This window comes from Tiliqua scincoides, chromosome 8 (genome assembly GCF_035046505.1).
Source record: "Tiliqua scincoides isolate rTilSci1 chromosome 8, rTilSci1.hap2, whole genome shotgun sequence".
NCBI classification, from domain to species: Eukaryota; Metazoa; Chordata; class Lepidosauria; order Squamata; family Scincidae; genus Tiliqua; species Tiliqua scincoides.
In genome coordinates this window covers 52001725-52027905 of record NC_089828.1, presented here as the reverse complement: position 1 = coordinate 52027905, position 26181 = coordinate 52001725, and the positions used below count along the sequence as shown (strand labels likewise).

At 43.6% G+C, this 26181-nt stretch overlaps 1 protein-coding gene across 3 annotated transcripts in view; it reads right to left on the bottom strand.

Annotated features, from left to right (window-relative positions):
• Nucleotides 1-26181, bottom strand: part of AATF (apoptosis antagonizing transcription factor) — an 82691-nt gene that overhangs the window by 38918 nt on the left and 17592 nt on the right. For all 3 annotated transcript variants that reach the window (XM_066636083.1, XM_066636084.1, XM_066636082.1), the window contains exons 5-8: nt 10259-10373; nt 6977-7190; nt 4621-4785; nt 3231-3314 (exon numbers count right to left, since the gene is read on the bottom strand). In XM_066636083.1, coding sequence (XP_066492180.1) covers nt 3231-3314; nt 4621-4785; nt 6977-7190; nt 10259-10373 — 578 coding nt within the window. The remainder of the gene's footprint in view (nt 1-3230; nt 3315-4620; nt 4786-6976; nt 7191-10258; nt 10374-26181) is intronic.

Sequence of the window (26181 nt, the reverse complement as noted above, 5' to 3'; positions counted from 1 at the left end):
TTCTTGCTCGAGTCAGTTGCTTTCCTCTTTGTTTCACTGCATTACATTTGTGCACAACTTGCCCCTGTGGTCACCCGAAAACATGATGAGGAGTATATTTTTTATCATGAGCATTAGCTCATGCTGACCCTTCAACTACTGCTGCAGAACACTGAAGTCTCCCCTACTCCTTGGAAGGAGCTGATGCAACAAAAGCAGAAATTTGAAGCAATCTCAATCTTCTTTGCCAACTAGAAGCCCAAACCAAAATTCTGCTGCCCAGTTGTTGTATACCTAGAAACCTTGTATTTGTTTTAATAAATACAAATAAAATTTAAACCAAGTTTCTAGCCCACAGGATTAAGAAATCTGAAGAGCTGTAAGCTCTATGGTATCTGACAGAGTCTCTGAAACAAACAGAGTTATGGATTTCTGCTACATCTACTTTTATTCTCACTTCCACAACTAGGATATAGGAACCGCAAAGACCAGCCATGCAGGACAGTTACACAACTAATTCAGAACAGAAAAAAATGGGTACGATAAGGCACACAGATGAGAATGCTCAAAGTTCTGACTTAAAACAAAGCTTAAGCACACTTAATTGTGCATTGTGTTGTACTGGGTACTTTGCAAGCTAAGCAAGTTTCCAAGAAATAATGCTGTTGCCCCAGTGATCTTTGCCTCAGTGATCTAGAGATCAAGTATGAGCAAGATTCTCACCTGCATCCCTAGAGAACATAAGAACATAAGAACAGCCCCACTGGATCAGGCCATAGGCCCATCTAGTCCAGCTTCCTGTATCTCACAGCGGCCCACCAAATGCCCCAGGGAGCACACCAGATAACAAGAGACCTCATCCTGGTGCCCTCCCTTGCATCTGGCATTCTGACATAACCCATTTCTATAATCAGGAGGTTGCGCACACTCATCATGGCTTGTACCCCATAATGGATTTTTCCTCCAGAAACTTGTCCAATCCCCTTTTAAAGGCGTCTAGGCCAGACGCCATCACCACATCCTGTGGCAAGGAGTTCCACAGACCGACCACACGCTGAGTAAAGAAATATTTTCTTGTGTCTGTCCTAACCCGCCCAACACTCAATTTTAGTGGATGTCCCCTGGTTCTGGTATTATGTGAGAGTGTAAAGAGCATCTCCCTATCCACTCTGTCCATCCCCTGCATAATTTTGTATGTCTCAATCATGTCCCCCCTCAGGCGTCTCTTTTCTAGGCTGAAGAGGCCCAAACGCCGTAGCCTTTCCTCATAAGGAAGGTGCCCTAGCCCAGTAATCATCTTAGTCGCTCTCGTTTGCACCTTTTCCATATCCACTATGTTTTTTTTAAGATGCGGCGACCAGAACTGGACACAATACGCCAGGTGTGACCTAACCATCGATTTGTACAATGGCATTATAATATGAGCCGTTTTGTTCTCAATACCCTTCCTAATGATCCCAAGCATAGAATTGGCCTTCTTCACTGCCGCCGCACATTGGGTTGACACTTTCATCGACCTGTCCACCACCACCCCAAGATCTCTCTCCTGATCTGTCATGAGATGAAGAATTGTACGCAAAGTGGTTGCTTAAGCAAAAAGAGGAGGGTCTGGATTCAGTCCCATCCCCACTGTTCACCCTTCTCTGCCAAAGACTTGACTGGTGAGTTGTCAGCTTTTTAAAAAAGCATTATGGGACACAAGCAGCACTGAATCAAGAGCCAGTTATCCATTACAATCACAACACAAAATATGACAAAATAATAGATTTTGCTGGGATCTTCAAGAGACAAGTGTGCTTGGCAGGGGATCAAAATAACCCAGTTTGTATTATGAACCCAGTTAAGAAAACAATATGCCAAATGAAAAATCTAAAAACAAACTGCATTATAACATGAGGTATGATATTTGTTAAAAAAAAAAAAAGATACTGCAGAACTGAAAAAGGTGCAGAAAGGAAAACCCAAAATTATCAGGGTCCTGCAATACCAGCCCTATGAGAAAAGGCTAACATGCTTGTCATTTTAAGGGCTCACAAACAGCAGACTGGTTTCCTAGCCAAGACTCCATGTGTCCTCCAGCCCCCTTTCCACTCCGAACACAAATGCACCAAGCACACACCCAAACCAGAGCTCCAGATATTTACGTCCAGACACAGTAGTGGAAAAGTAGTTTTACTAGCCAGCAGGAATACAGTAAAAGTGCTTCTCTGCACATGGATAGTTTCTTTCCCTTTCCACTTAACAAGACTTAACAAGGGCCGTCTGCTCCGCATATTCACAGAATTAGGAGAAAGGCTTATAGGACAGGTATTGTTTCTCTTCCATATGCTTGAGTCCTAAAAACTGAATACTGCCACCCACATCTTCCTAAAAACTGAATACTGCCACTCACCTGCCTTGTAGCAAGCACACCAGATGTAATTTGACCCCCTCTCATAAAGTTTACTACAGTGGGCCCTAGTTATCCAACGGATTCAGTACACATGGATTTCTTCATCTTCATGTTCTGAACCTGCGCATGTGGGGGGGGGGGGATCTGGATTTATTTATTTATTTATTTATAAATGAATGAATGAATATCCATTGCAGGTTTTTGTGCAAATCTCTTTTCCCTAAAAAAGCAGCACAGTTTGGATTCTCTTCTCCTCCCATTCATCACCATTCTCTTTAGTCAGTCTTGGGAGGACAGTCTTTCTCTCCAAAGAAAAAGTCCAAAAAGTTTTTGTGCAGATGTTTTTGAATGGATAGTAGCTCCCTTCTGGTCTTATTTTTCCACCCTTTTCAGAAGGTCAAGGTTGGTACGAATTGCAGGAATATTTTGTTTTCCTTTTCAGAGTGGAAAGCGGGGGTCGGGGGGTGGGGTGGGGGTAGGGGTGGAATTGAGCCCTTCTAGGAGCATTCCAGCACAACCAGTTGGAGATGTCTGCACCATTGCAGAACTAAAGCAGGCTGGAAAGAAGGTGGACGTGCTCAGACTCTGCTGGGCTCAGAAAACCCTCCAGAGGTGAGGGGAGCATGGATCTGATACATGGTTAACTGAAACCACAGATACGGGGGCTCCCTGTACATGAATAAAACTCCCCAAACTCCCCTAAGAATAACAAAAATTTTACTGCTTTCTCAGAGGCTGTAGGGCCTGATATTGTAGCTATTTACACACATGAGCCACCAAACAGATTTGGTAAAATCACCTGGGTGGGTTATTAACCTATTTACATAGTGAGATTTCAACAATTTCAACATGGTATCACCTGGTGGTAAAAATCGTCATCATCGAAGATCTCCTCATCCAGGTCTTTGAGGTGCATGTTTGATGTTGTGGGTGGAAGAGCCTCCTAAAAAATCAAGAAAAAACAACACATTTGCAAAGGCTCACTGGGATAGAATCAGGGCTCAAATGGCACCCCCAAGAGCTACTGAGAAGCAAAGGCAACACCTCAAAAGTTCTTAACACCACAGTCTAGGAAGTTCACAACTGGTAACTTCTGAGCAGAATTTGTCCCCACCCAAACAGTTTCATTTGGGATGCCAATTGTCAAATTTCAGAGGTGCAGCAAATAAGGCAATAGCATCAGACTTCAGCTTGTCCTCATCACCCACTCCTTTGCCAAGATGGTCCTTCAACAAAATTAGGAGCTAATTAAGGTTAAGCCCCACATGTATGTGGGAAGCAAAGCAAACTGGGGAGGGGGGTTGAGTGGACTAGAACGAGGCATAATTGTGATTGTGCAAACTACCTCTCCTGGGCTTAAAATGGCCATGAGATAGAGACTTGGCAACTGTGATAAGTGCCCTGTCCCTGAGCTGAAAATGAGACAACAGCATTCCTTCCAGCTAAAAGTCATTGTGGCAACTGGGTAATTATTTCCATACATGCCCTAATCAAACAACTAACTTTATCTGGATCATATGCACTTGCAGAGTATAGCATTCATGTAGCATAGTGACTAAGAGACTGAGGGCCCAACCCTGTTCAATTTTCCAGCACCAATGCAAGCACAATGCAATCCTAAGCATCTGTGCATCTGTGACTGCCCCACCCTACCCAGGATGCAGCACACCCCATGTTGGCATGGTTGCAACTACACTGGAAAGTTGGATAAGATTGGGTCCTCAGATGCAGATCAGGACTTCCCTAGTTCAGATCTCATCTCTGCCATGAATCCGTAAGATGTCCTCAAGCAAGCTACTCCCTTTTGGCTTCAGCTCCCCAGGAATCATATAGAAATAATAATTCTCTTTCTTACTTCATAAGATTGTTGTAAGGACTACACCATCAAAACAATAAACATGAAGCACTTTGCTTACTCAGAAAGTACTACACAAAAGAATTACTGCTGTAAGCAACTTCTATTGGTAGGCAGGATACACTTGGCCCACACCCACCTGTACACTCACCCTCCTCTTTGGATCAAAGGGTCCCAGAAATATTAACCCAGCCCTTTTTGGAACTGGTTAAGAATACAGCCCCCAAAATAGGCATATACAAAGTTTAAAATCCCCAAATCTCAATGTCTATTGCAAACTCTACAATCTTAGTATCCCCCCTCCCCCCCCCCCCGCATCAGTCTTCTCCAAAGGAGACTCAGAAGCTGTGGCCAATTCATTTTGCCATCTCCAAAATGGGGGGAAAACCCTTACCATGTGTCCTGGCAAAGCTTCCGGAACTGGCTCGGGCTCTTGCTGCGGCTTCCCCAGTACCCTGTATGCCGATCGCTTGGTTCGCGTCCTCCGGAGTAATCTTTCTTTGTCCATCAGAATATGATCAATCTGAGTCAAGATTGAACGCTCAAAGGCACTGAAACCCTGCAAGAACATTAAGCAGTGTCAGATAACACAGAAAAGCTGCTGCTCAAGGCGCTCACATCCCTCTCTATCTTTCTGTGTCAGCGGATAAGCAGAAAGCGTTTCCTACAAGAGAAGCTTTAGTTTGGGATTTGGGCTGGATTTTTGTGCGATGCAGGTTTTTTTTATTTATATAAACACTGTCCTTGAGGCAAGTGGAACGAAGAGAGCCTCTCTTAATAGACTGGCTTTCACAGCATAAGTGTATGCCAAGCACACATACACCTACACTTTGTGAACAATTGATATTAACTCCTGATTGTTGGCAGCTCAAACTTTCTCAGAACATTTATGGGTTACCAGGGAAGCATATTTTAAAGGGACAGTCTCAAAAGGAAAACAGAATCAGTATTCAGGCAATACTCAACTATGTATGTTAATTGTACACACAAACCAGTCTATTTATTTAAGTAGCGCAACATCAAAGCAGCACACTCTCACAAGCTGAAGACAAACCGCAACCTCAAGAGAGCTCGCTGCCCCAGCAGACACTTCTCACACTAGACCACTCATGCATGAACAGTATTTGCGCACATAGAATGCCAAGAACACTGCCTGGACCAACTGCCTGAATGTGGTTGCCATTAGTTAGCCTTCATTTTTTAAGTTTTCTGGCAACTCCGGTGCATCATCAGAACTGACCCAGGGTTGCAGCCCAAGTCTCTAACTGCATGAGTGGAAGACAGACTTCTTCATTTTTAATCCTGCATAAACATACCAGCCCGCATCTCTACTATTTAATTTCTTAATTCAGTGTTAAACAGTGCAGGTTCCACTCAATGAGCATATGCTCCAGAGGGAGCGTGAGATGGGAGATGTGAATCTGCTGTACCCACAGTCAGTTCTGTATGGTACATATTTTTCATATAACTTAGCCTCTAAATGCAAGTGACTTAAGGGATTTTTCAAGGATAATTTTGAATACACATGATTTTAGCCTGCTGATTTTAGAACCTAACCCCCATGTAATATGTGCCCCCACTGCATTTCTAAAGCTCATCTCAATCATCTTATTAGTTAATGCTTTAAATTAGCACCGCTAGCATGCTAGGAGCCACAGCACAGAACACAAAATGACGCAATTTTTAGGGACTTGCAGTTGGTGCTGTTACACTCTCTATATACAGTGTAGATTCTTCCTATTGCCTCCGCAAAACAAGAGAGGCCAGCTGGTCAGGACTGCATTTCTTCTGTCATACGAAGATACCCAAAATGGCACTAAGAAGAGCTGGAGTCTAAACTCTTTGCAAATTTGCAAGTGATCATACATTTTGCACAATTTCTTCAGCTAATCCTGGCAGTTTAATAAAACAACAAACAGGGCACTTAATTCCTTCTCCCACCCTCCCCCCAGCCAATCCAACTAAGTCTTCTAGCCTTTGAGATGTATCAGGCATCACCTACACTCTTTCAAGGGCCTACAATTATTTGCCTTGAGGACTAGAAATGTGTTTTCTTGAAAAGTGGAAATACAGAATGCCAACTTTACCACTACGCATGCCCAATACCAACCATAGAAAACAGAAAACCCTGTTAACAGTGGGCACAATTCAAAAGGGACTACCCAAACTCTTCCATGATAACATATATTCTCTACATACAGTTTCTAGGACCATGGCAGGCAGTTCATGCCTGAAATGATATCTGGCATTAAGCCATCTGCTCCCAAGTCTGGCACACTCTATGCATCATGTTTTGCAGTGAACATACATTGGACATAAGGAGTTGCCTTGCACTAGGTCAGACCGTTGGTGCATCTAGGTCAAATCTCTCTATTTGTTCCTGCTAACTGGGCAAAGAAGCACCTTTTAAAGTAGTGCCTTTTTAATATTTAGTAGTAGGAGAGCATTTGCCCCTCTTCACTCCACCATGGCATCTCACTTGGGTCTTTTTTAGACTGTGAGCCCTCTGGAGACAGGGAACAATTTATTGGTTTATTCTGCCATGTAAAGTGCTTTGTGAACTACTTCACTGAATACTCTTAACAACAATAAATAAAAATTAAAAAGCAAGCTGACACTCTATCCTATTGATATTGTGTTTCAAAGTGGGATTTGCACAGATGCAGTCTTTTCTGGTCAGAGATTCAAGCTGCTAGTGAGCAACAAACAATGGCCTGCACTTGCCACAACTGTAAGCTAGAGATTCTTGCCTTCCCCACTTTTCCAGAAGCCAGCTTGGTCTTGTCATGCCACTTCTGCAACGTGCTACTCCAATAGGCTCGGAAGTCAGCAAACCGCTTGGCTGCAAACTCTGGGTACTCTTCCATTTCAAGCTTCCGTTTGGGTGCCCTTTTTGTCAGTCTCTTCATCTCCTTGCCCACTCCCTCAGCTTCTTCATCACTGCCACTTGGGATTTCTTCATCACTAGAACAAAAATTAAGAATATGCAATTTGAAGTGCTGTAAACGCAGTCTCTCTCATGCAGAGCATTCCCAGCACAAACTTGTCAGTAGATGGAATGAGAAACACACAACAGAAGAGCAAGCCTGCTAAATCAGACCAAAGACTGTTTTAGGCCAGCATCCCATTTCCCAATATTCCAACCAGATGCCACTGGGCCCTCAAAAGTCATGTATGAAGGTAATTCATCTTTTTATTTGTTCCTAGTGTTCAGTGGCTTTTTGTCTCTAGAGATTTCATTTAGCCATCATGATTAAAAGTTATCAACAGGCCACCTCTATGAATGTCTACAGATAATCACAATAAAGACAGCAGAAACACAGAACCGCCCTAACCTAATAAGAGTTCACAGGGATTAAACAACTTCATTAAAAGCCTCACAAAGTAACACAGTCTTGAATCAGCACCTTGAAGCGACCAAGAGGGGGCTTCATTGATGTCCTCTGGGGAAGAGTTCTCTGCCTATGGTGCTACCACTAAGAAGGTTCTGTCCCTCATATACATCAAACACACGAGTGATAGATCAGAAAGCTGTTGTTGGCAACCTTCAGTCTCGGAAGACTATGGTATCACGCTCTGGATGGTGGTTCTGGCACAGTGTCTAGTGTGGCTGAAAAGGCCGATTCGGGAGTGACAATCCCTTCCACACTGGGAGCAAGTGTAGTGTGTCCCTGGTCTGTCTCCCTGGCTATGGGCCTTCCTTCTTTGCCTCTTTGCCTCAGACTGTTGGCCAAGTGTTTCTTCAAATTGGGAAAGGCCATGCTGCACAGCCTGCCTCCAAGCGGGCTGCTCAGAGACCAGGGTTTCCCACCTGTTGAGGTCCACTCCTAAGGCCTTCAGATCCCTCTTGCAGATGTCCTTGTATCGCAGCTGTGGTCTACCTGTAGGGCGCTTTCCTTGCACGAGTTCTCCATAGAGGAGATCCTATGGGATCCGCCCATCATCCATTCTCACGACATGACCGAGCCAACGCAGGCATCTCTGTTTCAGTAGTGCATACATGCTAGGGATTCCAGCTTCTTCCAGGACTGTGTTGTTTGGAACTTTGTCCTGCCAGGTGATGGCGAGGATGCGTCGGAGGCAGCGCATGTGGAATGCGTTCAGTTTCCTCTCCTGTTGTAAGCGAAGAGTTCATGACTCGCTGCAGTACAGAAGTGTACTCAGGACGCAAGCTCTGTAGACCTGGATCTTGGTATGTTCCGTCAGCTTCTTGTTGGACCAGACTCTCTTTGTGAGTCTGGAAAACGTGGTAGCTGCTTTACCGATGCGTTTGTTTAGCTCGGTATCGAGAGAAAGAGTGTCGGAGATCGTTGAGCCAAGGTACACAAAGTAATGGACAACCTCCAGTTCATGCGCAGAGATTGTAATGCAGGGAGGTGAGTCCACATCCTGAACCATGACCTGTGTTTTCTTAAGGCTGATCGTCAGTCCAAAATCTTGGCAGGCCTTGCTAAAATGATCCATGAGCTGCTGGAGATCTTTGGCAGAGTGGGTAGTGACAGCTGCATCGTCGGCAAAGAGGAAGTCACGCAGACATTTCAGCTGAACTTTGGACTTTGCTCTCAGTCTGGAGAGGTTGAAGAGCTTTCCGTCTGATCTGGACCGGAGATAGATGCCTTCTGTTGCAGTTCCAAAGGCATGCTTCAGCAGGACAGCGAAGAAAATCCCAAACAAGGTTGTCGCAAGAACACAGCCCTGCTTCACTCCGCTTCTGATGTCAAAGGGGTCTGATGTGGAGCCATTGAAGACAACAGTGCCTTTCATGTCCTTGTGGAAAGATCTGATGATGCTGAGGAACCTGGGTGGACATCCAATCTTGGGGAGGATCTTGAAGAGGCCGTCCCTGCTGACCAGGTCGAAAGCCTTCGTGAGATCTATGAAGGCTATAAAAAGTGGCTGCCGTTGTTCCCTGCATTTCTCCTGCAGTTCCCTGCATTTCTCCTCAGCCTAGAAAAGAGACGCCTGACGGGGGACATGATTGAGACATACAAAATTATGCATGGGAAAGATAAAGTGGATAGAGAGATGCTCTTTACACTCTCACATAACACCAGAACCAGGGGACATCCACTAAAATTGAGTGTTGGGAGGGTTAGGACAGACCAAGGAAAATATTTCTTTACTCAGCGTGTGGTCAGTCTGTGGAACTCCTTGCCGCAGGATGTGGTGACAGCATCTGGCCTGGATGCCTTTAAAAGGGGATTGGACACGTTTCTGGAGGAAAAAACCATTACGGGTTAAAAAGTCATGATGTGTATGTGCAACCTCCTGATTTTAGAAATGGGCTATGTCAGATGCAAGGGAGGGCACCAGGATGCAGGTCTCTTGTTATCAGGTGTCCTCCCTGGGGCATTTGGTGGGGCTGCTGTGAGATACAGGAAGCTGGACTAGATGGGCCTATGGCCTGATCCAGTGGGGCTGTTCTTATGTTCTTAGTTGTCTAAGGGAGAATACCATATCAGTGGTGGACCTGTTGGCTCGGAATCCACACTGCGATTCTGGATAGACGCTCTCTGCAAGTACCTGGAGCCTCTTTAGCGCAACTCGGGCAAACAGCTTTCCTACTACGCTAAGGAGAGAGATGCCGCGGTAGTTGTTGCAGTCACCCCTGTCGCCTTTGTTCTTGTACAGCGTGATGATGTTTGCATCCCTCATGTCTTGAGGTACTCCACCTTCTCTCCAGCAAAGACAGAGGATTTCATGCAGCTCAGTGACAATGATCAGAAAGCATGGATACCCTTATATGTGTTCTGCAAAAAAGGGACTTCCTTTGGCCTTCTGTGCATCTGCAATTAAGCAATTTCACTGGGTAACTGTGAGGTTCGGTGTTATGGGAAGAAAGATTTATAAAAACAGGGACAAATCTATCATGTTCCACCTTGGTTGTATTTTCTTCCAAAATGACGAAAGTCCAAACTATTTAGCTTTTCCTAATAGGAAATTACTCCAATGCAACTCAAGGAAAAAATTTTAAAACACATAGGAATACTAATTCTTACACACTCATGAAACAGTCATCATTTTACATTTACCTCTCCTCTTTCACTTGCTGCCCATCTACCAAATGTCGCATGCTAGGATACTGGTACAGCAACTCATCCTGGAGATCCACCAAACTTCTCAGCAAAGCCTTCATGGCTTTGTAATCTGCGGAGAAAATTGAAAACAGTGTTATGCATGCCAAGCAGGTGCTACATCACAAAAGGGGCATGGGATATTAAGAACCTAATACAGACAACACCCCCCCCCCAACCCCGGGCGATACCGAAACCCATGGATAAGCAAATCCACAAGTCAGTCCAATATTACCTCTGGACACTACCAGAGGTGTTCTCTGGTCATGTCCAAAGGTGTTTTGAGGCCTGCAGAGGCAACACACAGCCTCTGCAGGCCTCACTCCCAGACGCAATCAAAGAACACCTCCAGTCACGTCCGGGAGCTCCGGCCCAGCCCTTCACTGTGGGTTCCGAACCCATGGTGAGTTAAATCCACAAATCCTGAATCTGCGGATCAGGAGGGTGGACCTGTATGCATCATGCAGCTTGCACATGGCCCCATAGGGCGACATATACCTAAGTGCCACCTGAATCCAATGTCCATTGCCGCTTCTGTTTTCATACACCTACATGCATCCCTACTATGGCGAGCGAGCAGGGAAATGCACTTCCATCCCCCCTTCCATTTATTTACAAAGCATAGCCTCCTTAGGGCCCTATCCTATCCAACTTTCTAGAGCTGATGCAGCTTCGCCAATGGGGCATGCAGAGAAGTCATGGAGGTGGTGGTGAAGTCATGGAGGCCTCCTCAAGGTAAATGAGTATGTGTTCCCTTACCTTGGGGTTGCATTGCAGCTGCACTGGTGCTGGAAAGTTGGATAGGATTGGGCACTTAGTCAGCATTACCTCTGTTTGAAATAAACAGGTGAGGGAACATTAGGAGTCCAGCATCCCCAGCTTATACTCCTTGCAGACAGGAGGTGTGGAGCACTGAGGTTGCATGAAGCAATCTTGTTAAGTGCGGGGAAGGGGTGGGTGAGCTCAAAGTTGCCTTTCCCTGCTTACAAGGTGCCCCAATAGGCAGGGAGATCTGGAAGCTGTGGTAGCTTTCCCCCCCTCCTTTCTCCTCCAGCGTTGCTAGAAGAGAAGGAAGCTACTGTGATCTTTTTCTGACTTCCTTCATCAAGTTGGAAGAGGACCAGAGAACCAATGGAGCAATAGGCTGGAAGGCTCATCTGTTCACTGCCCCTCCAAGACTGCTCCATGCAAACACATCCGGTGACTTCATAGTTGAGACACCCCTGCATGATCCAGAAGTTTTCCATCAATGCCTGTCAAAGCTGCTCATCGTATGAAGATAAAACTATTTTAAGAAGATCTTTTAATTCTGCTTCCAGAGAAAACATAGAGACATTCTGGGGAATTAACAAGTGCCTTTACTGAACATATGAAGCTGTCTTATACCCAATCAGCTAACACAGACTGTTATGTCAGGCCTGAACCACCTTGAGTCGATTGGTAGAAAGGCAATTATATAGTAAAGTACTAACTATGTTAGTACTATAATTGAAGAAACCAGATAGGGTTGAAAGGCGAAACAAAACACAGAAAGGTGTTTCTATGAAAGAAAGGAAATAGCAACATGGTGGGTGTGCACTGCATGACAGGAGCTGGCAGAGCTGCCACCAACATCTGCAAGGGAGGAGACAACTGCATCAAGCCCCCTTCTATTAGAATTCTTCTTCCTACTTCCACTTGACTCCCCTACATCAATTTTAGACTATGAGCTCACTGGACTTCTCATTATTTGGAAATCACCATGTACAGAGATAGCACAGCAATCACAACAATGTCAAGGAGAAGGGAAAGCAACAGCATTCTGGCTAAAGACTCAGCAGCAAATCAGGACTTTCCACATTCTGATCTCACCTCTGCCATGGATTCTCATGAGGTGGCCTCTTAAGCTCAGCTGCTACATGGGGATGATAACACCTACTAAGTTTACAGGGTTGTTGTACAGACTGTATCAAGGTAATATCCATGAAGCACACTCAGAAAGAGATATACAGGTGCTTATTTTTGAAAGGGTGACATCACACCTTCAAGGCAAGTAGCAAAGGCCAGCCCTCCACCCAGAGCATATGGATATCTAGGGCTGGGTTTTTGTTTTTCTCTAATGCTTAAATCTTCAATGCTGCTATAAGCCTATTGGTTTTTGGGATCAGTGATGGAAGAGCAACGGCAATACAGATTCCTCTTTTCTCTCTTCACCTCCCCACCCATGCCGCCTTCAACCTGTCATCCAGTTTCAAAAGGGCAAACCCATTCGTTGTGAACAGGCTTACACAGTGAGGAACAGAGTACAAAAGGAGCAATCGTATCACCTTGCCTGATGAGTGGCAGGCAGGCCTTTTCTAGAAGAAGGGAACAAAGCAGAGATAAAGTGGGGAATTATTTTCGCCATCAAGCACATTACACATGTTTATTCCTAAGTGGCGAAATTCTGTGAGATATACGACTGAAGAGAAAGGCGGGTGGGCAGTATCAGGATTGCTGCAGCTGAGATTCAACATATACTGAAAGAGACAGCATTGTGGGTACCGCATTTGGCTCCACACAGCCACCAAACTTTCTGAAAAGACTAATAGATAGTCGAACAGAGATGATGAAACTTGCAAGACATATTCATCATCCCACAGAGTGGACAATGACGCATCTGACTGGGTTTACTAATAATACTATTTATTATTTCATTTCAAAGATTTATATTCCACTTTATTCACTGTTTATGAATCTGTGTATACAACTTGGAAAATACCCCAACAAGAAAATACAAAAACCAGCCTGCAGCTGGTTTACAAAAACAAATGGCTGAAAGCAATATTCTAAAATAGTTTTTTTAAGCATGCACAACAGCAAATACACTCACAGATAAGGCAGCAAACCAGCCTGCAGCCACCATCTCAATAATATAATAATCATCAGAGCTGCCATTCATTAAACCACAAGCAAATAAAAAGATCTGCACCAGGCATCCAGAACTTATTAACACAGGCCCTAGGCAGACTGCTCTGGGAGGCACATTTGTGAAAGAGGGTGCCACCACTGAAAAGGCCTTTCTGTATGCAGTTGCTATCCATCTAATCTTTGGATAGGGCCTCCAATGAAGATGTAAAATCTAGGACAGTGTTTCTCAAACTGTGGGTCAGGACCCACTAGGTGGGTCGTGAGCCAATTTCAGGTGGGTCCCCATTAATTTCAATGTATATTTTATTTTTAATATATTAGACTTGATGCTTCCATGGTGACTGCATCTGAGGAAATGAGACTGATCTGTACTTTTAACAGGCTACTATGTATATGCTTTTAACAATGATAGTAAATGGGATTTGCTCCTGGGTAAGTGTGGGTAGGATTGCAGCCTAGGATTGTTAAAAATTTTCCTGCCTGATGGACATTTCTGATCATGACATCACTTCCAGCGGGTTCTGACAGATTCTCATTCTAAAAAGTGGGTCCCGGTGCTAAAAGTTTGAGAACCACTGATCTAGAAGTTCGGATAGGATTAGTATGTACTAATGCTACTTAGTATTTGCATAATGTTTTCAAATGTTCCATATATTATACTGTTATAATCCACCATCCTGAAAGCCACTGGTTTCCAAACTGTGAGCTGTGACTCCCTGGGGAGTTGTGGAAACCAGTCAGGGGAAGCACAGAATACTCACAAAAAATCCGCTACCCTATAAAATGTATAGGATTGTAGCCGTAATGGGGAGCCACGGCCAATGGCCCAGTGGGTCAAGGGAGCTGCTAGTCAGGAAGTTTGGGAACCACTGCTAAGCATAGGAGAGTATTATCATTCCCGTTTTATAAAAGGGGGAAGACTGAAGCTGAGAAAGAATGGCTTGACTGAAGTCATCTAGTGAATTCATGGCAGAGGCAAGATTTGAGCTGCAGACTATGTTACTAAACCACCATGCTACACCCACTCTCAGTGGTCCTGTCCAACAAGGAATTTTGCAGTAAAAAACTCACCAATGTTCTGCAATTTTATACTAAACTCACAAGTCTGCATGTATTTTATATCATAGTAGAAAGGGCTATAGCTTTGCAGCAGAGCACCAGCTTTGCATGCAGAAGGTCATAAGAACATAAGAACAGCCCCACTGGATCAGGCCATAGGCCCATCTAATCCAGCTTCCTGTATCTCACAGCAGCCCCACCAAATGCCCCAGGGAGGACACCTGATAACAAGAGACCTACATCCTGGTGCCCTCCCTTGCATCTGACATAGCCCATTTCTAAAATCAGGAGGTTGCACATACACATCATGACTTTTTAACCCGTATGGTTTTTTCCTCCAGAAACGTGTCCAATCCCCTTTTAAAGGCATCCAGGCCAGATGCCGTCACCACATCCTGCGGCAAGGAGTTCCATAGACTGACCACACGCTGAGTAAAGAAATATTTTCCTTGGTCTGTCCTAACCCTCCCAACACTCAATTTTAGTGGATGTCCCCTGGTTCTGGTGTTATGTGAGAGTGTAAAGAGCATCTCTTTATCCACTTTATCTTTCCCATGCATAATTTTGTATGTCTCAATCATGTCCCCCCTCAGGTGTCTCTTTTCTAGGCTGAAGAGGCCCAAACGCCGTAGCCTTTCCTCATAAGGAAGGTGCCCCAGCCCAGTAATCATCTTAGTCGCTCTCTTTTGCACCTTTTCCATTTCCACTATGTCCTTTCTGAGATGTGGCGACCAGAACTGGACATAATACTCCAGGTGTGGCCTTACCATTGATTTGTACAACGGCATTATAATATTAGCCATTTTGTTCTCAATACCTTTTCTAATGATTCCAAGCATAGAATTGGCTTTCTTCACTGCCGCTGCAAACTGGGTTGACACTTTCATTGACCTGTCCACCACCACCCTAAGATCTCTCTCCTGATCCATCACAGACAGCTCAGAACCCATTAGCCTATACGTGAAGTATTGATTTTTTGCCCCAATGTGCATGACTTTACACTTACTTACATTGAAATGCATCTGCCATTTTGCTGCCCATTCTGCCAGTTTGGAGAGCTCCTTCTGGAGCTCCTCACAATCATTTCTGGTCTTCACCACTCGGAAAAGTTTGGTGTCGTCTGCAAACTTAGCCACCTCACTGCTCAACCCAGGCTGAGCTGCTCAACCCACTGCTCAACCCAGGTCCCAGGTTCAATTCCTAGCAGCATCTCAAGTAGAGCATCTCCAGGAAAGACAATTTCCTATGTTCTCTTTAAGCTGCATTTGGACATTTTCCTTGTTTTCATCACAGGCTGAGAAAAGAGTGAAATTCTTTGAGCTCTTCGTTTCTTCAGAAGAAAGATGCGATATAAAGCATTTCAATAAAATAAAAACATTCCAAAATCCAGTAAGAACACTGACTAGGATTTTGGTAATCCCGGTCACAACACAACGTCCAAACTGTCCCTCAGGATAAATTATGGACAATTACAGATATACAGAAGAGTACAGAATGTCTTCAGGTTCTAAATATTTAGCAAAACTCAAACAACAGTAACAGAGTCAGCAATGAGAGAAACCACCCCTCCCGAATTAACATAGAATACAGAAACACATGGAGATGCTTTATATGGAGTCAGACCATTGTCTTTGTCTATGCTGGCTGGCAGTGACTTCCCCAGGCCTCAGGCAAAGAAGGGTATTTTCCTGCCCTGCTAGAGACACTGAGGATGAACCCGGAATCTTCTACAAAGCAGGTGCTCAACTGCTGAGTTGTAGTCCAGTTATGTATAGTGTAGCAGACAGAAAGTTGTCTTGGACAGAGACTCAAATCCCTGCTCAACAATGAAGTCCCCAGGGCTCACAGCTATTTCTCTAGCTAGCTTAACTCACAGAATCACTAGAATATCATAACCCCACAAATGGTTTGAAGGAGTTGGCTCTCTCTCTCTCTCTCTGTATGTTTACACGAATTTTGTGCCCTTTTTAATAAAATAAAATAAAATTTGTCTCATTTGTCTACTCTAGCATGTCCAAAAAACTTAACCCAGCATGAAGCTATGCAGATAACAGGTGGTTGGATTCTTAATGGCAAGAGCCACCAAGAAAAGGTTTAGCCATCACCCTAGTGTGGTGTCTGTAACTGCGTCCTTTAAGTTTCGGCCATTTAAATGAATGTCACACATTCCTATGGGGAAAAAAGTGAAGGTTTGTATTTGGAGATACTATTATGGCAAGTACAAAACCTGCCTCACCAACAAGGTTCCCAGAAAGTAGTACAATGCTTGTGCCTGTGTACAGCATACAACTGCACTCCAAAGCGGTCCTTAAAAAATCTACAAATAACCCATCCAACTAGGCAGCAGGAATTTCCCTAGAAAATGTAATGTAACTGGCTCATACCACCCTACAAACTGTGGGTAGGGAAAGCAGCCTGAACCCATGCACTCTGAGTTCTCCTTTCCCAGCTCTAGTATGAAGCTGTGATGTTTTTAGGTAAAGCAGCCTCTCTGTGTGTCAGAGCCCAGAACTGTTATTTAACTGAAGTAGTTTTACTTAGCCAGGATGTTAGTGACAAGTGAAAGAAGAGAAAAGGGAGGGGCAGGAATGAGGAAGAGCACAGGTCCAGAAAAATTCAGGCTATATTTCCAACAAACCAGTCTGAGCCAGCTCACTGTGAACATCTCATTGGAGGGAAAAGTTTAGGCTTCCACAAGATGCTTATTTATACTATAATTTTGGAAGTTATTTTACACACCTGAAACTCAGTTGCATACTCTGTTCAATATTCCACCCATGTCCCCCATCAGCCTGGGCTATAATTTGAACCGAGGTTCCAGAGAGAATAGAAGAAAAAATAATCAAACCACCTAAGCTCAAAGAAGACAGACAAGCGGTTCAGGAGTAACTTTAGATCACTGTTGAAGCTACTGATAGTTCTGGAGTGACCTTCCGCCTGACCCATGTGCAATATATCCAATACAAATGATGAAGAAAATATACCTTCCCCTCTGGACAACAACGGAGGCACCAGATATACTCCAAATATCACACACAAATGCTAACTAGAAAATATTCTTCCATTCTTCTTCAATACAGTTATTAAGGCAAAATACTGAGTATCTGTTACTTCTTGCTGTCCAATCTGGACATTCAGGATTAAGAGAGACTATTTCCTTCCCTTTTCACAGACGGCTCCAGGACTGGAGTTAAACCATAGGTCAAACACAACGCTCGATACATTGGCCCAAGAACAATACTTCTCATTCAAACCCACAAGCCAGAGCCCCCTCGCCTGCTCTCCCCTCCCAGCTCTAGTCATCCCCAGCAATTAATCCCCCAAGAAACACGTTTGATTAAATCTTTTCAAGCAAATCCTTTGCTTTGCTTTTGTTAGTTCACTTCTTGTCAACATCTATTAAAATATGCCTTTAATTCTCCCACAATCTTAAAAAACACCGATTCCACTGTCTTCAACTTTAATCAACTGTATGGCCGGCATTTTTCATTTCATAATAATGCGCTGCTTGGAATTCAAGAGGCAAGCTCAACATCAATCATTCCGCAAGAATTTTTCCACTGCAATAAATATGCAAATGAGCAAAAGCCAGTCAGTCGTATTTCAGGCCCGACTTGCTAGTGTTTTAAAAAAAGACACAAATTTATTAATTGCCGTTGGCCAGCGGAATCCTATTACTTTGGGCATTGATTACAAAGCTGTGTGAGTGATTATCGTGCAACTCGCGGGCTATCCAGGCATGAGGAAAAATTATTAAAGCAAGGGAGAGATTATCAACTCGGAATAACAATAAGCTTTAACATTTTAAGGCCTCTAACTTCGGCAACAAAGAATTACACCACCACTCCAGCATGGCACCAGTCATGAAGTTGGGCGCAAAGACACTTTATGGTTCATTCTAGAATTGGCACTGTCCTGCCATCATCCATGCTCCTCCAGAGGTAAGCATGTGAAAGGAAGTGTACAGGTTGCTTATTCTTTACTACAACCATTTGGAGAATAACTTCAGTCTTCTTTAAACAGTAAGGGCAGCTGGAGGAAAATGAAGCCAATATGGAGTTCCTAAGATTTTTCATTAATTACATTTGTATTCTGCTTTCTTCCATCACAGAACTGACAGCTACATATATGGGATTCTTAGATGATCTCCCAGGTACAGGGAGATGTACTGTCTGGTCAGTACACAGGTAGTGACCAGACCAAAGTCTTGGCTTCAGCAAGATGACTATAGTGTGCCCTTAGACCTTGCTCTGTGACATGGGGGAGGGAGGGGAAGGAGGAAGACAGAGGGAAAAAATATCCAATGCTGTTCAAGGACAGCTTGCCTATGTTCACTTCCACTCAAGTTTTCAGACAGGCATCTACTGTTCTTCTATATCAGGGGCGAGCAAACCCTGGACTGCAGTCCATTTGCAGCCCTCGGGGCCCCCAATCCAGCCTGCAGGGAGCCACTAGTCTCCAATGTCTGTTGGAACCCGCGCTGGTCCACAACTCCCAGTCACAACTGCCAGATGCAAGCTGCAGGTCAAGTTAGAGCAAGGCCTTTTATAGTCTCCATGTGTTTTCTGCTTTTCCCTGGGCGTTATTTAACACCACCACCCCCATTGCCTCTGAACAACTTGTGTCTCCACAGGTTTTGGCTTGGTCTGTATGTGGTCTGTGCAAGAGGTGTGTGACAAACAGTTCATAGTTCTCATTTGGTTCTACATGCCTGTATTATAATTCTCATGTGTATTATAAATAAGTTCAGTAAAATTCATTCATTCATATAAGTTTTATATTTAATATATTCATTTATGTAATTTTATGAAAATTTATTCAAATTTGAAATGTAAATTAATTTTTTCCCCAACCGCTGACACAGAAACAGAGAGATGAAGTGACCCACCTGCCAAAATGTTTGCCCACCCCTGTAAAATAATTACTAAGAGCCAGGCAAAAAAAATGTGTTTCAAAATTCCTAGCAACCAATGAAATGTGTAGTCATCTTGGAATCGCTGACTATCCTAACACTGGTTTCTCAGCTTTTGCTAAATACAACTTTTTGCTATCTCAGCTTTTTCGCTCCAACTTATTTAATTTGGTGGAAGTATACATAAGGCTCCACATGAGGCCACTACCGAAAAAGACAGCTCAATGTGGAGTTCTCTCCATGACACCTAGGCAAACATACCTGAGATGGACATAACTGCATCATGACATTTCCGTGTCCTTCTCAGCCAATGACAAATAGTGGGGCAAGGCAACACCAAACAGTGATGCCAAGCAAGGGAAGCCTGGCTTATCCCTAACATAGATAGGTGTGCCTAAACAATACAGGCTGATGGAGGGAAAATCCAAAACAGGCCTGTCTATAGCAACCCTGTCAAGCATAATACAGATTCACTCTCAGAATTCTGTTGATGATACAAGTCAAAAGCCTCAGAAATATTTGCTACAATATCCACTCTCAAGACTGCTTACAAATACAAATGATTTATCATAAAACATGAAGGCCTATACAAATTAAAACAAATATGAGTTATGCCCAGATATGGAATTTGTAGGACACAAGGCAAATCTGGTTCTCTTCTTGCCCAGCAGCAGCTTTCTTCAGAGAATGTCTTCTCCTAGATGACGAGCTGGTCTTGATATTAAATGAGAAGGGACAGAAGGGCTTGTTTATGTGCAAGTAGAGGAGTTTTAAAACTGGCAGTGTGGCAACCAATGTGTGCACGCATATGCATACGCAAAAATATTCCACACTTCAGTGTATGCCACACAGCATATGTGTGGTTCAAATCGTATACTCCTCCTGGACCTGGCTCTGCATTTTAAAAATACTTTGCCAAGCACATTCCGGAGAACTCTGCAGCTCAAGCATGAGGATTTTGCTTATGCTATTCTGAGCCACAAGTTGCATGCTTCACTCTTCTCACAATCCTGGGGACCACTAAAATTCCATTCTGTGGTTGTCCCCAAGCGTCAGGAAATGTAACCAGTATTGCACCAGACACAGTGTGGAATTGTGGCATCAGTAGGAGGAAAGGAAAAAATGACAAGCTAATGAAAGAATGTCTTAGACTTAGAAGGTACAATTTTTATTATTTCTTCAAACACACACACACAGACCTATGTTACGAGCTCAACATGAGGCTTTGTGGGTCTACAAAGTATGTTCACTGGGGCTCTCTAAAGTCACAGTGTGCCCAATAACCGGCAAGTTCATGCCAATAACATAGTTGCCACATTTGTCTCCAGAGAAAACCAAAAGCTGACAACTATTTATTTAAATTTAAAACTGAATTATATGTATATTTTTATATTATACCTTTTACCATTTGATAGTTGTCTAAACCATTTTATATTTGTTGTACATTGCCCTAGTGGCCCCCTGTCATGAATATGTACATGTTAGGCCTGGGTTAGCATGTGGAGCCTAAACCAAACTAAGTCAGTAACAGAGAAGTCACTAGCAGTTCCTAGCTGCAAGAATGTGAGTAAACAAACAAAAAGATTGTTGTCTCTCCTCTGCTGGCCAGAAAGGACAGACAACAAGAATTACAACCCATTGGAATGTTAGCACCTCTGCAGACAGAAAGGCGCCTATCAAGCTGATGAAGTGCAGCTGTGGATCTCGAGTTGGGAGGGGTAAGAACTAAGAGGGCTAGCAATAAGGCCCACTTGGAGAAGGTCCTCAAAAGTTTCTGATGCGACAGTCTAAATAAGTATGAAGTCACCTCAGTACTATTAGCATAAGAAGTATAATAATGAGTGCCCCAAGGGGTGTGTGCGGTTCTTCTTGAACAGAGTTTTTGGGTGCAACATCCTGGACGCTTTGGAGCTCCATTGTCCGCCATGGGCATCTGGCCTCACAGGTAGCCTGGAGCTAAAAGATCTACAAGAGAAGCTGACCCAGGTGAGAGTTAGGGATTAATAGAGATTGCCAGTTAGCTTTATTATTTTATTGCTGATATGTTTCCTAGATGTTTATGCCTCTAGCATTTGCTGCCTTATGTAACCTTATGTACTTAATAAACTAAAACCTCTTTTACAAAGTTGTTTCATTGTCTGTTGGGGACAAAGATTCAAAATCCTGCCTAGCCGTTCAGCAAGCTACCAAGTGCTCATTGAGGTCTAGTAACTTGAGGACTGAAGCTTTAATTGGAGAAAGAGCTCAGTGCCTGCAAGGGACAGAGTTAAGCCTAGAGGGTCTCAGTGTCCCTGGACTGAGGCACTGGCACATACAGGGTGGTGGCAGTGCTACTGGACGGGGGGCCTTGAGGGTTTTAGGGTTCAAGAACTCTGAGCATCCCGAAACCCCCTAAGTTTACGACACCACCCTAGAACCAGAAGGATGGCATAAAAATTTCTTAAAATAAACTATTGAGAGTTTCATCATGATGCTCACTATTTTGAATGGTAGAGAAAATTGCATTTTGGAGGTTTGTCTGGCAGCCTTGCAGCTGAATTTGATTAGACTCATGGATAATAATGAGAGAATGGGGTTTAAAATATGACCATAATTTGAGAGGGGAAAGGGTTCTGAAACACAAAATATACCAGAGGGTTGCAGCTAAAACTGAGGTGGGGAATGATTATTTGGAATCATTTCAGACTTCACTTTTACATCTCCTAGCCACAGGTATCTCTTTCTCTCTGGTCACTCCATGTATTGGTTCTCCTTTGCCTCTCCAATACTTGCCTTCTTCAGGACCTTCTTTCCTAGTCTGCACCCTGCGTTTCAGGGCCATTTGCCTGTTCTTTATTAACCCCTTCAACAAAACCTATCCCCCCACAAGGCATCGGAGCAGTTCAACCAATGGTAGTCAAGACTCCCTTTACCTGCCCTGTGATGTTTATATTATACATTCTTAAAATAATCAAGGCAGGGTGCACACACATGTTAAGACAGTTTGGGACTGTTGGGAAATAAGTTCTATTTGCATTTCTATCCCACCCTAACTCCAACGAGTTTGAGGCAGTATAAATGGTTCTCACTCCCTCACAATCACTGTGTGAAGTAGGTCAAGCTGAGAGACTGCCCCAGTGGACATCATGAGTAAGAGGGAATTTGAGTCCAGGTATCCCAGGTTTTAGCCCAAATCTAAGCTGCATACAAGAGTGCTCCTCAACCATTAGCAAAAAGGCTAACTCTCAAGCAGACCAGCATCATCTATGGGAAAGGAACCACTGTATTCTGCAATTTCATACTTGCATAGGAAAACACACCCCAACATGGAATTTGATACTCAGTGCACAATTTAACCATCTGAAAATTTCACATTTCATTTCAAGAACAAAAAAGAATTCTAGCCCAAACGGGAGCTAAGGACAATGTTTAGTAAAACCTGAAAAGCAAGGGCAGACCTAAGCACCATTTCGAGCAGACCAGTGTTTCTCAAACTGTGGGTCAGGACCCACTAGGTAGGTTGCAAGCCCATTTCAGGTGGGTCCCCATTCATTTCAATATTTCATTTTTAATACATTAGACTTGATGTTACCATGGTATGTGACTGCATCTGAGGAAATGTTACAGACTAGTACTTTTAACAAGCTACTAAGTATATTCTTTTAACAATGATAGTAAATGGGCCTTTACTCCTGGGTAAGTGTGCGTAGAATTGCAGCCTACGATTGTTAAAAATTTTCTTGCCTGATTATGTCATTTCTGGTCATGACATCACTTCTGGTGGGTCTTGACAGAATCTCATTCTAAAAAGTGGGTCCCGGTGCTAAATGTGTGAGAACCACTGCAGCAGCCCAATAACCAGCAAACAGAAAATTATGCAAAATGTAAATTCAGACAAGGTACACAGGTTGTACACTCCACCATTTTTGGAACAGAATTTCAATTCCCCCATCTCAGAGTACACAAAGGCCTGGACCCAAGGAATACAAGGGCCACCATCAGCCTGCTGGCAGTTTGTGACACACTCCTTTCTATTACTTTGCACAGCATTCTATTACAAAGGTCTAACAAACTAAGTACAAATTTATTTCAAGAAAGAGAGAAACAGGACACCCCCTCTCAAATGACTTGCTGTTCAAATTCTCAGCAGTCGTTCTGCCTCTGCACCCTACACTGGTTTTCTCACTTTGGAGCTCAGGCACCTCCTCCCAACTACTACTACAAGATTAAATGATTTATATATTGTTTAAATAACTAGGATTCCCAGCTGTTTCCCCAACAGCATGAAGTATGGGCTTCTAGCACTAGCAGTGATTGAAATGGTACCAGCTGAAGATCAGCTATAAATAAAAACAAAGCTTGAACTGTAAACAGAGGGGAGGGCAGAGAGTGAGTAATTAGCACAGTCAGGTCTTGCAAGGTACCAGGATTATTTTAAAAGTTAAGAAGTCGAGGCTTAAAATCTCCTAGCACCTGGACACCTCCAATGTATGCGCATGCTAGGAGACTGACTTAAAACCGACATAGCATAGTGGATACTAAGAGACTGAGCTGCAAATCAGGCTTTGTCCAGTTATGCCACAAACTCACTAGACAGGCTTGAGCAAGTCTTTTCTCATTCAGCTTCTATTCTCCAGCTGCAATATGAAAACACTACTACTATTACAGTGTTCACTTAAGAAGTATACCAGATAGTATATATACAGTGCTTTGAACACTTAAAAGCACTATACAACAACCAAGTATTATTAATGTCTCTGTCGCAGATCCATACAAAACCGGAGCATCTCAAAGGACTTAAAGCAGAGCTCCTTTGCTAAGATCCGGAGGGTGGGGGGCCGGGGAAGAGACAGACAGGGAGAACAGTGGCTGTTAGAGACAGTGACTAGCACACCCTAGGGTGACCCACATAAGAACTGCCAGTGTACTACAGCAGCCACCATCCGGCTTCCTCCTCCAGAGTTGACCTGCTATAGTGGCACCCCAGGTGGAATGACATGATCTAGATTGCATATGCTGACATGTCAAGTGTTGTTGAATGAATTTCATTTCTTAAATGCCCTTAACACTGGGTGCTATAGAAAATGATGGGCTTGGTTTTCAAGCAAGAGGTTGGAATTTGTGGTCTTTAGGCTTGCCATCCTGGTGATTTAAATTTCATTATTCCCAGGATTACAGACGGAGTCGAGACTACAGGAAACTGCCTTATACAGAGTAAGACCAATGGTCTACCTCAGTACTGTCTACACTGACTGGCAGAAGCTTTCCAGTGTTTCAAGATAGGGGTCTTGGCGATACCAGGGATTGAACCTGGGACATTCTGCATGCAAACAGGTGCTCTACTGGAAAGCCACAGCTCATCTCCAAGGGTCCTCACTAGCTCTTCCACACAGGTATAAAATTACCTTATACAGAGTCAGTTTAGCTCAGTTCTACCTACTCTATCTGAAAGCAATTCCCAGATCTCAAGCAAAAGTCCTTTTTCCATACCTACCTAAAGATTCTTTAACTGAAAGTGCCATGGATGGAAACTGGGAGCTTCCTCATGCAAAAATAAGTGCCCTTAAATTGATCAAAAATCCCTTTCAATTTTAAAACTATAGCCTCCTTCTTCCCCCGTCCCTGGCAAAGCTAGCAGGTTAAGAATTGGGAGAAACAACTTCTCAGCACAATCAGGTTAAGAAGTTACGGCTTCTCTTCTCATTTGTGAAAATAGGATAAACTATTTTATATCTCTTGTTCTGCAAAATCTCCAAAAGTTACATATATCCGACCTAATTTTTTAGTCTAAGCTTATCCCCGATACTTCAAATATCAATTGCACTGAATGCCAGGAACATAGAACTAGTAGCAATTAGAAGATATCTCCCAGGTTGCTGGATTTCTGGAGTTCCATTTTCCATCTCTCCATCCAATATCTTTACTCCCCCTGCCCTCAAAAACAAAGGGATATTTCTAGCATAAGTAGTAAAGGTAGGGATGGAGAGTATCAATCCAGTATTGGAGAAATTCAGCAAGATCCGTTTTTGTGTTCTATTTTTAAATGAACACAGAAAAGATCAATATGAAGCTTGCAATTGACACAAACACCCAACAGAGAATCATGCACCCCAGTGCTTCCTTTCTGCATAAATAATAGAGGGTTCCTGCAGGAACATACCAGGGAGCAAAACTTTTTAATTACTGGGTCTCTTTATGTGCAAATCAAGCTCAGATTGCACATTTTGACTTGCCTTGGTTATGAAAAGGAGTGAATGGGAAGAAACCCATTCTTCCCTAAACACAGGCACACAAAAACACAAAACCCTAAACACAGATGCACCCCAAATCAGATGAAGGGCAGGGGTAAGAGAAGAAAAATCTATCCAAGGACAGAGGGAGAAGAAAGAAGAAAACTGCTCCAGGTAATTGTACTGAAGACACTCAAATATGACTGAGTGCAAGCTGGAAAAACAAAGCAAAAAGGTAGCAGCTTTCTCAGGACAGCTCTAAGACAGAGGCCTGATCCAGAAAAAGGTCTAACCATGGCTCAAATTTGAAATCTCCAACACGTGGATCAGGAGCTAGAAGTGGGTCATGATCCAGCCTCAGGTGGGTTCTGGTGGGCTTTTGCTGTGCCATTTGGTTTTGAAGCTCAGGTTTGCACAGCTTGAACAGCAGCCAGGACTAAGGGAGGTTCATACCAGCACAGCATTTGGTGTTGGAGGGGTTGCTTTGGTCAAGCCTCCCAACCTACAGTGAGTCTCTTTGGCCTACTCTTCCCTAGCAGGAGTGCCTTGCCTCACTTAGTTTCCGCTTCCTATCTCTTCTCCTTTCAAAACTGAGCGCATGTTGTTGTCACATCACTCTCTGCCCCTGCCCTTCTTCTACCTGGCCTGGGAGAAGAGGCAGAATAAACGCAGACCCTGTCTATAGTCCTGCAATTTAACAGGTACAGATGAGACACTTTAGGCGAGTAAAAGAGAAGAGCCATCCACTGAGAAAAACCAAAGTGAATAGCTGTAACTCTAGCGGAGCACCTGCTTTGCTGACTGCCTCCTGT